Genomic DNA, 12,392 nt, shown 5'->3' with positions numbered 1-12,392 from the left:
ATACTGTCTCTGGAGGATATGGTGGTATTAGCTATTTAAAGTGTAGACTCCGCTGGGGAAAACTTCACTACCCTCGCATCTTTTTTTAAGCAGGAGGGCAGGTGTCAGGCTTCCAGACCTATATTGGTTTAGTTTAGGAAAAGATACAAGATACTTTATGTTCAGTGCCTTCTTGAGGTAGAAGTAAGGCAAGCTGACCCCATTATAAAGTGTTAAATATTGTCATTTTTTTCTTAATTATAGAAATACAAAACTGAGATAATATCTCCTTCTAAAAGTCACTAAGAAAAGAGGACTTCTTTATCAGAGATTATAGTAATCGTAATGCTTTACTGGGTTGTACATTAGAGATACAGTTTTCAAAAGCATTCAGCATTGACCTAATGGCTGTGGAAATGTTATGGAAATAAGTGCTCAAGTTTCTGTTAAGAGCACTCAAGTAGATTTAGTCTGGCACAGAGGAACTCCTTAAAATTAGATACTGTGGTATAAATTATGCTTTTAGTGCCTCAGCCAGCTTTGTGCAGAAATTTCTAAGCAGATAGCATTGTCAGGTCTTCGTTGTTGTTTTTTATTTTTCAATTATTATTATTTTCAACCACTCCATAGTTTGCACAGGCTCCACCTTTATTTATCCTATGACAGCTCAGTGACAGCTGTTCAGACCTATCTGTACTACCTAGAGGCTGGATTAATTTTTAATTTTTTCTCCCAAGCACATTTTCACAGTTGGCATTTGGTACAGAAGAGACAGCTTACTTTTTACTGGCTTTCAAAATTCAAGATTACAAGACTGTGCATTTGAGGGTTTTGTACTGCAACCTGCATGCAGGAGGTTGGCTCAGTCTTGTTTTCAGTTCCCTATTGATGTAGGATCTGGCAGTCGCTCTGACCCACCGTTCTGGAATTGATTCAGATAACATCCCCTTAGTCTACTCTCATGTTGCTACCACAGAAGTGCACAGTTAGAAGGAGATCACAGATCCAAGAGTCTTAAGTGCTGTTCCTCTGAAGGTTTGCACTGCAGAGGGTGTGTTCTGTTCTGAAGATTACATGTGTGAAACAGGTTTGCTAAATAAAAGTGAAATGCATGCTTTTCAAATTATTTAGGGAGATTTCTCATCAGGACTGTATTTTTTGTTTATCTTTGCTCATGCAGGTTCACCGTTTCAGTCTGGCTGTATTTACTCCAATACTGTGAAAAGGATCTGTGTGGAATACTCTATTTTATTGATCCGAAAGAAATGTACAGCACCCCTGCTGTATTTCTAAATGAGGAAGGTAAGGGATATGATCAACCCCTCTTCAGAAGGGGTGTATTGTAGTCTTTATAGATCTGTGCTTACTAATAACATTTGTATTGTCAGACCTATTTTGTGAAACTGATCCATTGCAAAATGCTGCTTTTTGACTATGCTGTCTCAATAGGAAAGCAGCTACTAAATTAATAGGGTAAAACTGAGAAATAGTTGTGTACCATCTAGTCCTGGGTAACTTCAGAAAAATGTTGTCTCTGTCAGGAGAATACACTGAATCTTACAGGTCGGGAACATACACTGGGATTAAACAGTCTTATCTCAAGGAAGAGCCTTTGTTATTATTATTTAAGTATTATTTTAATATTGTTCTCAGTTCTTTTATGCACACTACATGAAAATTTTTGTAAATTTGAAATAGCCTCAGAAAAGTCCAAACTATTCGAGGTCTTGCCTGTATTGCAGTGTTCAAGAAGCATTGTCTATTTCCCTGATCCAAAAAAAAAGTTAAGAGGTAGCATTTAGTCTGGCAACACTTGCAGTGGAGGAACATTCCTGCCAGAAGATGGTTCTTCAGCCTCAGATAGAGAATGAAATTCAGCAGCTGGAGGCTGGCTGGGAGGCTCACAGAGGAAATAAGTGCAGACCTGGCTTTCTCACAAGACATGACGTCTTTTCCGCTTCTTTGCAAGTTTCACAGCTAAGCTTTTCCTCTCTGTTATTTTTACTATTTCTATTTTCTGTGTCTTGTAACCAATCTAAGATAATTCATCTGTTCATTATGAACTGGATGCTTTTCTTTGAAGAACAAACGAAAATGGCAGCTCAAGTGGAAGTTATTGGCTTGATTGAGAGTTGCTTGGAAAGGTTTTAAGGCCAGTTATATTCTCAGTGTTAGACTAGATTCTCAGAACACCCTCTTCAGGTCTTAAGAGCTCAGACTGTGAGTCTAGTGTGTGCAGGTCCAAGTAGTGGAGGGCAGAGTCATGTTGTACTTGATCAGTGCAGTCTCACGTGTTGAGTAGATACTGTTTTCTGCTGTTTCCCCCACTGTTTGCTGCAAGTCCTGTCTGCTTTCTGGTGTTTGAGATCAGCTGTGACAGCCTCCCTGTTTGCCTTATGTTTAGTGTGTTTATCCCTCAGACAGCTGGTTTTGAGTCTGTGGTTTCATGTTGGAATCTGGGCATTTGCATCCAAGATGTGTAACTAAAATGTGGAGTATGTTTCCCTGGGATCCTGTGAGACCCGATGTATGGCTTGGCAGGTGCCCAGATCTCTGTTGGTGATGAAGAAGACAGAAGCGTTGTGAATAATAAAACCCGTTCTTGATGTTGATATTTCTGTGGTGTTTATTTCCCTTTTCTTCCTTTGTTGCTGTCAGGTTATGTGCATATTCAGATGCACCTCATGAGAGGAGATGACCTTGCCGTGAAAACTAGCTTCAGCCTTCCCCTGAAGCAGTGGTTTCGACTGGATCTCTCTTTTAAGGGCGGACAGGTATATATGCTACTGAATTACAGGATCAAGGCCGAGACTTGTCTACTTCGATTATGTCTCTGACAACCCCCTTAACAGATGAGTCTGAAAGACTGTAATTTGTACATACGTAGCAAAAGAACGAAAAATTTAACACTAGAAATTGTCTGGGGATGTTCAGACCATCTGACTTTGGGAAATCAACTTAGATGTTCAAGATAAGAGCCAAGAATGAATGTGTATTCAGTTACTATCTTGGCACACAGTTGTTCTGCAGAGACTTTATTGACTGTACAGGAAACCAGGACTCCTGGTTTAGATACCTTATCTAGATACTCTAAGTTATTAGACGTGGTGTGAATAGCTCTGAGGGACTTGGCGGCTTAGACATTTTTACCTTTTTGATATGAAAATTTAAGTGTCTGGGCTTCTGTGCAGTAGCATATCTCTTGCCTAGATGTGTTAGCTAACAGGAGGCATGTGCAGTTTCCATGTTTTGCGTATTTGACAAAGTGGCCTAGGACTGACTAAAAGACAAAAAATATTGCAGTATGCCTCTATAGTAGATAAAATACATCATTTTCATTTTAACAAATCGCAGTTGGTTTTTTTTTTTTCACGAAAGCAGCTCTGAAAATGCAGGCTCCCTGCCCAAGTCCTTGTCTGAACCTCCAGCTATGAAGATATTAGGGTGTGAAAATAATAAAAAACCTTAGTCTTCTGTTTTCTAAGCTTCTTTCAGTGTTCTAATAGATTGCATTCTGAGTTGTAAAAATTATTGTTAATTAGTGGCAAGAACAACTAAGAAAATTTGAAGTATGAGGTAAATGATCAATGTAGCTGAAACAATGCCATACTCAGCAATGAACAGGCTAAACTAGTGCTGTTCCTTTTGCACCCCATGTTTTTTTAAGTATGTAAGTGGTGAGCAGATTCATTGTCTTGCAAGAAAATCAGGTAGAAACATGTATTTACTTTTAATGTAATATGCTTTTAAATACGTTGTTTAAAAAATTTAAAAAATGTTTTACAGAATCAGAACTGTCTTTTTTCTGCTTGTGTAAATTGTAGTTATAGTTTAAGTTCATGGGAAAGGGAAGAGCCTATGGATTTTGAAGCTCAGTTTCAGGTGCAAATGTGGAAGTTGCTGCCAATATTGATACAGGAATATTAGTCTTGACTTAATGGAAATTTGAGGATTGCTTGTACAACTGGATTAAGAAAACATATTCTTCCATCAGAGAGCAGAGGAAATTTATTCAGGTGTGAGATAAAACCTGTGGTCAATAAATTTCCACTTCTAGACAAAATAAGAGAACCATGAAGAGTTTAATGAGCACTCTTGTGGAAAAAAGAGAAAGTAGGACCAAACTTAAAAACATTTCACTACTTAGAGCCATTCTCTAGGACAGATAAAGCTGTGCTTCAGTTCCATCTGATTGGTGTGTCTTCCTGTAGTAAGTTTCCAAGTGCTACGATCCTCAAATGGTACAGAAGGATCTCTGTATTGAGGCACTTGGTGCCCAAAGAAGAGCAATGAAGATGGTGAGGGGCCTGGAGCACAAGTCTGATGAGGAGCAGCTGAGGGAACTGGGGCTGTTTGGCCTGGAGAAAAGGAGGCTGAGGGGAGACCTTATTGCTCTTCAGAGCTCCCTGAAAGGAGGTTGTAGCATAGAGGGAGTTGGTCTCTTCTCCCAGGTAGCAAGTGATAGGACAGAAGGAAATGGTCTCAAGTTGCACCAGGGGAGGTTTAGATTGGATATTAGGAAAAAGTTCTTCACAGAAAGGGTCGTCAGGTATTGGAACAGGCTGCCCAGGGAAGTGGTGCAGTCACCATCCCTGGAGGTGTTTAAAAATCCTGTAGATGTGGTGCCTGGGGACATGGTTTAGTGGTTGACTTGGTAGAGTTAACGGTTGGACTTTATGATCTTAAAGGACTTTTCTAACCAAAATGATTCTATGATTATTTCACTTCCATTGATTTAGATATTTTTAGTCCAGCATGATCCGAGACAATTAGGTAAGGTTGGGAATTAAGGCATCAAGAAATTAAGAGCCAGATTTTAAGAGCATTTAAAGATGCAGCTGTGTCCTTAAAAAACACTTGCGAAAATTTTGCAGAGTTGTTTTGTGAGTCCTTAGACAACTTTTTGCAATACCAACATGTATGAAAATCTTTCCTTGTCTTCCTTCCTAGGCATTTGAACTCCTTTAAGCATTCAGGCACTGAAAGTCTACTGAAAGAACATCTCCTGTACCAGAGTTGTTTTAAAGTCATGGCCTGTTACATTGGCTTTATGGCCATTCTTCACCCATAAGCTACAATTTCTTGGGGAGATTAATATTCTCTTCATTTAGCATCTTTGTTATATATAAGCAAAACAACCTTTCACACTTCGGAAGAATGAAAGCTTCAGCAAAGTACAGATATCTTGTAACTGAACACAGGAATGAAATAGGTGAAGTAGGCAACGTGTGCTATTTTTGCTACTTTTCATCGCATATGGCTTGGCCAGTGCCAGTGATTTCCATGACACTCTTCTGACATATATCAGATATGTGACACCATCCTCTTTAGGGCAGAGGCGATACAACAAGCTGCAGCTATAATATTCTAAATTATTGCTTCGAATGGCTTAATAAATGTATTATAATTAATATTTTGTGTTCTTTTAGATAGAAGTGAGCAGCATTGGGAAGAATTTGAAAATACATTATCACCAGTCTTTTAAGTAAGCAGCATTTTCCCCTTTGTTGAGTAATATGTGTCTGTGTGTTCAGATATGGAAAATGGAAGGAGAGCACAAGTTTGTAACTGAGATTCCAAATGATTTTCAAAATGTCAGTGGTCTTTTTCCACTCTATGCTTTCAAAATCAGTTTACACTACTATACTTGCACTGAGCATGAGCTGAATAATTTTTTAATTGCTGTGAGCTAGTTGAGTTGACGTGGTGCCCTATCTAGTACTAGGGTCTGATAACCCTCACTAAAAACTGCTTGGAAGATCAGTGGCATTAGGATCAGTCTTCAAATTAAGTTTTGGTCTTACTGAAGTTTTGCTGTAAGAAAGCTAGGAGATGCTACCAGTGAAATTATCTGCTTTGCTTAGGTAGAGGGTACAATTTCTACCAAAAACGTTCATGCTCTATCATTTATTTTAAGTAACGGAATACTTTTTTTTTCAATGGATCTTTAATTGCTCTGTTTCACTGTAATTTATTATTGACTCTTTCTTGTGGAAATAATTTTTAAAAACTTTTAATACGGAAACTATGCAACAGTAAATTGCATGGCAGACTTCAGTGTTGTTCCGTCTCTGCTATGGCTTACAAACCAGAAATTGTAAATTTGTAGGTAGTAACTCTAGGATTCAGATAACTTAAATTTTCATATGCAAATTTTAGAAAAGAGCAAGGGATAGGTTGAACTCAAAATCTTTAACGTTGTATAATGATCTATAAAGCACCAAAATATACTTACAGGTTAGAAAAATGAAACACCCTGCTGATTTAACAGGTTTGTAGTCAAGAGAGTTGTTAAATTTCCTCCAGAATTTATCACATCAAATTGCAGAGTAGATACTGAGAGGTGAGAAAAGAAAAATATGTTGGCAGTGAGTTTAAGGTGGTCAATTACAGAAATTCTGAGATACAAATTTATTTCTTTCTTTCATAGTAGCTCTTGATAGTCAGCTTACTTCTCTTCCATGTTCTCAAGTTTTAGGGAAGATTTATATTATGATGACACTGCAGGATACTTTGTTCTTGGAGGCAGTGGATATGTGAAAGGAATTGAAGCATTCTTTGGACCTGTGAAATACTACCGTCTGCATGTGTTGGAAACAGAACAGGTAAACAAAAGAACTATTTGGAAATATTTAAATGTTAGCAGCCAGGTATGGCTATATTTTATTTTTTTTAAACTGAAACTCTTACTGAGTGATAAACTTGCTACGAAGCATAATACTACTTGGGAAGATGTAACGAAAATACGATAATTTTCTGTTGAAATTTAGGAATGTTAGTTACCACTTCAAATGCTAAAAGAGAAGACTTTCAGAAGTGAGTATGTAAAGCAATGTTCCTAAATCTGTATTCAAGTAAGAACTTATTTTCCGAATTGGTTTGTTTCCCAAAGGTTTTGATGATACAGCATTGAGCACATTTGATTGGTTTATGGTTATGTTGAAATTCGTGGTGAAAGTCACATAGACTTGGTCAATTTTGGAAGCTTACCCGTGGTTTCTTGGATTATGCTGTTTAAAGTAATGGTCTATTGTGGCCATTATCAGGTTGCTTGGCACATTGACATGATGCGCCAGAGAAGCTAGTTGTCATAAACAGTCTGTTTCCTTTTGTTATTTGCCTGCAACACTTCTTTCTAGCCAAGTATAGACAACAACAGACACTGTGGATGCCATTTATCTATCATTTGCCTTTTTATAGATTTCTAACCCTCTTCATGACAAAGAAACAGTGGAACAAATCGAACTCTACTATGAGAGATGTATGGACATTCAAGAAATAGTTTATGAGTACAGATACCTCGTAAGGCAAGGTGAAAAAGCACCAAGAAATTGTAAGTGTTGACCTATGAGATATGAATTTTAAACTGTCATCTTTGGAGACTTTCTCCTCTCCTTTACCAGGATTTGGATAATGATCATGAAAAGTAAACTTTGATTCAGTGATAACAAGTAAAAACAATAATTTGAGGAGTTTAGCCTTGTACAGGTAGCTACAACTGTGGTTTTGTCCCAGCAAAGACTTTTGTGTACGCAATACAAACTTAAATCATGTGCTTGGTATTTCTTCTCTAATAAGACAGGTGCATAAAGGGACAAAGAAACACTTTCAAGTTTATGTGTGAGCTGTTCGATTGCCTTCTTTCCATTTCGTTCTCAAATGACCCTAAAGGCACATGTATTTTAAGCCCTTTTCCAAAAATGGGTGGCTTTTGCTACAATGTCTCTGCCACAGTTGCCTAAAGTGCAGTAATTGACAAGTGTCTACCAAAACAACCACTCTAATGAAAGAAGAGTAACACAGCTTAAATGTGTGCTGAAAATTAGCTTATCTTTCCGATTGGAATTCGATCACGTGCATTGTGACCAGAATTTGGATGAGAGTAGAAGGAATATTAGGTATTTATAAGTGGCCTGTGCTATCTGTATGAGTTTTTAGCACTGCTTTGTGTTAAGGATGTCCTGATCTTGTCCATGAATTTTTAGTTTACCCTAGAAACATTTTTTTTCTACCAGAAGTTTGTTTTAAAGACTAGACAAGTCAGCTTTCGTGTCTTAAATATGTTGTTTTCTCTAGGTTACTATGAAAACTATTATTTGGAGCTGATTCACAAATATGGAGAAAAATCCAAATGCAAAGCCTTTGTGTGGGGAAAGGAGCTCAGGGAAAAGTACCACACTTTGTTCAAACTGTTACAAGAGATGGATTTCACTCCTCCAGATGGTAGTCATATTTTATTTTATTGTTCTTAAATAATCCACAATATATGTGTAGTGAGTTAGTATACTTTGACTTCAGTTCATGTTTTATGCTTTTAATATCAGCAAACTTAGTAAAGCAGTGTTGTGTGGCTTTTGTGTTGTGCTGCAAATGAAGGATGGCTTATTATGTAGAAGGAAATAGGGATAGTCTTACATTTTTAGTGGTTAGTTACTTTTAGACAGTCTTTTGGATTTTTTTTCACCCTTCCTATTCTACAGTACCTTGTAATTCTAGGATTTTTGATTGTCTGCATTGAGAGTTACATTCAGCTTGAGAAATAGCAAAATCTATCTCTGTTCCATTAAATTAAGGAGGGGAGATCAATTCCTGATTTTAACTCTTGCAATAACTGTGTGTCTTATGTTTTAATATTAGAGTCAGAAGATGGAAGAGATACAGTTGTAGAAGTTGGCCGGAGGATATTTGAGAAGGTTACAAAGGATCTGTCCAGTGCCAATGGCCTCAGCAATGTGGGCTCCTCTGTTCCTCTCTTGGTGGATTCCAGTTGTTGTGGATACCATAAAGCTTCCTATTTCCTTGCAGTTATATTTGAAACAGGGCTCGGTGTGTCTGTGGATCGTACAAAGGTAGTATATTAAATATGTATTGTTATGTCTGTGAAATCAATTATCTTTAAAGGCAATTTAGAAGTGGGATGACTTTATGATCAATTTCATTAAGAAATGTGAAATGGCCTCCAGATCCAGGCTGTGATTGAAGGGATTCCCCAATACAGCTACTCCTAAATAGCCTGGTGGCAGTAAAGCCTTTATGAAGTCATGGTGGTGGGAATCCTCATCCTGCTCATCCAGAACAAGGAAATTAATGACTTACTAAGACCTAAAAATGGTGGTAAAGTGAACAGCATGGAACATACTGCTTTTCCCAGTCACTGACGAGGTAGGATGAGGTAATAACCCTTGAGTCACGCATAGTCATTTTTAGATGGGTATGAAAAAAGTCTCATGTCAGGCAGATCTCCTAAAGCAGAAAGGTTGCATTGCATAGTCAGGAAAGAAGTCCCATTTTGCAGTGTGCAAAATGTGTCACTGAGTGTGTTACGGTCAAATGATAAATATAAAATATAAAAAATGTTTTCTTTGGGAAAAAACCTGACCATGCTTCAGCTGAGCAACTGCAGAGCACATGAACTCCTGACCTTTTAGGCAGATTGCAAATAGCTGAAATGTCTCCCTGTGATTCTGTTACAAGGTCAAATAAAGGGAAGGTGTTTATATATTGCTGGAAGAGGGTTATGCTGAAATTGCCAACAGATATTTAGTTGGGTTATAATAGTGTAATACAAAATGCTCATAAAGAACAGCAGATTTGCTTCATGTGGTTACAGGATACTAAATCAGAAGAACCCCTGAGAGGCCGATCTGAGATTAAGCTCATTCCAGTTTCTCAAACAAAATAAACCTTAGACGGGAGCCTTTTTTATACCCTAATTATGGAGTATACCTAGTGCTAATTATGGAGGCTAAATAATTTAATTGTTGGATCCCCTTCAGATAGTGTAGGAAGTAATTTAATATTCAGTGCAGATGGGACACCGCTGTTTTTATTACTGTGCAGGTGAAAAATAATAGTAGTGCTGAAAGTAGTTTTGGCAAATGTGTCATACCTAGACTATTTCTAGCACCAATTAACGTGTTTCTCAAGGGAGCTTTGTGCTGAAACCTTGTCAGCCACAAGTCCCATCCTTTTTGTCTTGTCAGATCCTTAGGGTAAGATTTTCAGGTGCTGTGTGTTAGCTTTCACATTTTTCCACTGAATTCGGTGCCAAAACTCCACTTGACATCAGCGAGACTATTTAAGTCACTGCTGAGTATAAAATGTGTCAGAGTATAATTAACACTATTAATAAAGTGGCATTAAAAATTGCTGCACACTTAGTGGTGGCAGAATAAGTGCAATTCTTGAAAAGTATTTAGACGGTCTAGCTTTTCTTTCAAATCTTTCTGTATATATAGAAGATATTTTAAAATAACTACTTTAGGGCTGTGTGTAATTATATAGCTATATTTACATGGAATAGCTGGTATATCAGCTGCCAGTATGAACCCTCTGTTCCCTGTAAATCCCCACCAAAGTGCTAAACTTATGAGATGTGCAGTGAATTCACTGTTGTCTATGTCTGTTGATTTTTGCCAGGGACTGGTGTATAGTTTGGTTGGCGCTCAGGGGGATGAGAGACTTGCTGTGATGAATCTTGGCTATAAACATTACCAAGGCATTAATAACTATCCACTTGATTTGGAGCTGTCATATGCCTATTACAGTAATATTGCAATAAAGACGTCGTTGGATCAACACACTATAAAAGGGGAACAGGTGAAAGAGTTCTAAGTGTATCTGAATTTGTTTTCTGTTCAAATGACTTTTCATGTGCTAATTATGCGTCCAGAACATTTTCTGTTGTGATTTACAAATATTAACTCATCTGATTGGTGTCCCTGCCCATGGCAGTGTTGTTGGACTAAATGATCTTTAAAGGTCCCTTCCAACCCAAACCATTATATGATTGTTACAGTAGGTATCATTACTCTGTCTTGTAGCAAGGGGGAGACCATATCAGTGTTAGGCTCAAATCCTCAAAATTGTCCACATGCCTATTTTTCAGTAAAGTCTTATTCTTGGGCGATAATTCCTCACTCAATATTTTTTTAATTATTAATATAATTGGATGTGTTTATTAAGCAACTGATCTTCTGTTTCCATGGCCAAACACCATGAATTGTCCTCTCCGTATTTACACCTTTTATATAATCAAATGTAAAGATTTGGCTATTAAATAAAAATCTGATGATAAAAAGTTACAGTAAAACAATTTTAAAATGAGCTCCTAAACAGAAAGTAAGATAATTTTATCTGTAAAGAATACTCAAGGTAGGCCAGTACTAGAATTCTGGATTATCAGAAAGAATTATTATTGTACAAAAAATAGAGAGATTTTGATTGCTGACGAACTAAAAATCAGCAGACAACCACCTTGATAGGAGTGCTGTAGAGCAGGTCTTTATCAAGCTTTCTGCCAGACTTTTTTATCTTGTAAGAGAGATCTGTATGGAAACTTAAAAGACTTAAAAGCATTTATTTACCATTATTAAGTGCCTTTAAAAACTACGAAGGAGAGGTGTTGTTTTCTTTTGTTGTGTTTCAGTTGTTGACATCTTTGCATATCTTGCCAGTGCAGAAGGCACTTAGTTTTGTTCTGTATCAAAGCAGCAAATGATTTTTACACCGGATGTAAGGATGTTTCTTAAGCAGAGGGGTGGTGAGAATTTAAAACCCAGAACTGATCCTGAATTTTTAGGGATAAACAGGCAATGGGCAACATTTTCGTTTTGGCAGCAGGTGTATAAATTCATTGTGTAATTTATTTTTTTGTTGTTGTTCAACTACTCTTCAGGCATTTGTTGAAACTATAAGGCTGATGGATGATGAACTGCTCAAAGCTCAAACAAAAGAAGATGGTGATGTCTTTATGTGGTTAAAACATGAAGCAACAAGAGGAAATGCAGCTGCACAGGTATAAAGTAATGCATTTCCCCTTTCTTGGTTTTATACACATCATGTATGTACATCTGTAGACCATGCAGGAAAGCTGTGGAGGAGAATGAAGCAGACAGATGTTTTCTCTTTCTACCCAGAATTTCTTCTTTTTCTTTTTTTTATGAACTTGAACTATTTTGTTTTGCGTGTTTCTGTCTGATAATATCCAGTGACCATGCAAAAAGCAGTAACAGTGATGCCAGGCAAAAGGGAAGAGTTATCAAGACTTAGCAACCTCCTTCTCTGATCATTTTCCCTGTGTTTGTGTTTGACATGGTGCAGTTGTTGCTGCAGATCTGAGACCAGCAGCAGTATGTTGTAATACTGAGCCATTTGCAGGCATCAGATCTGCCTTTATCACTTACCTCTGCACTTAAATCATGCCAGACTTTCATGGTACTGACAGCTGTGAAAAATAACCCTGCTGTAGATTTATTATCAGTACATTTCACTACTGAGAATATTTCTTATAGCCAGTTGTTCTCAAACTGTTGAGGATGTGAAACCAGTTTATTCATATGTTTAAAATCCATTTAAGCCTGCAAAAGTCTGCTCCTGCAATTCCAGTTTCAATGCTAGCATTCGTAACAGTA

General features: G+C 37.4%; 1 protein-coding gene across 1 annotated transcript in view; it reads left to right on the top strand.

Annotated features, from left to right (window-relative positions):
- The window catches only part of SEL1L3 (SEL1L family member 3), a 37,106-nt gene that overhangs the window by 8,621 nt on the left and 16,093 nt on the right, over positions 1 to 12,392 (top strand). The window contains exons 4-12 of the mRNA XM_065836371.2: positions 1,160 to 1,281; positions 2,638 to 2,753; positions 5,409 to 5,464; positions 6,452 to 6,584; positions 7,180 to 7,312; positions 8,056 to 8,202; positions 8,617 to 8,828; positions 10,399 to 10,578; positions 11,657 to 11,776. Coding sequence (XP_065692443.1) covers positions 1,160 to 1,281; positions 2,638 to 2,753; positions 5,409 to 5,464; positions 6,452 to 6,584; positions 7,180 to 7,312; positions 8,056 to 8,202; positions 8,617 to 8,828; positions 10,399 to 10,578; positions 11,657 to 11,776 — 1,219 coding nt within the window. The remainder of the gene's footprint in view (positions 1 to 1,159; positions 1,282 to 2,637; positions 2,754 to 5,408; positions 5,465 to 6,451; positions 6,585 to 7,179; positions 7,313 to 8,055; positions 8,203 to 8,616; positions 8,829 to 10,398; positions 10,579 to 11,656; positions 11,777 to 12,392) is intronic.

The sequence above is a fragment of the Patagioenas fasciata genome, chromosome 4 (assembly GCF_037038585.1).
Source record: "Patagioenas fasciata isolate bPatFas1 chromosome 4, bPatFas1.hap1, whole genome shotgun sequence".
NCBI lineage: Eukaryota > Metazoa > Chordata > Aves > Columbiformes > Columbidae > Patagioenas > Patagioenas fasciata.
Note: the sequence above shows the minus strand (reverse complement) of the source record. Positions and strands in the feature narration are given on the sequence as shown.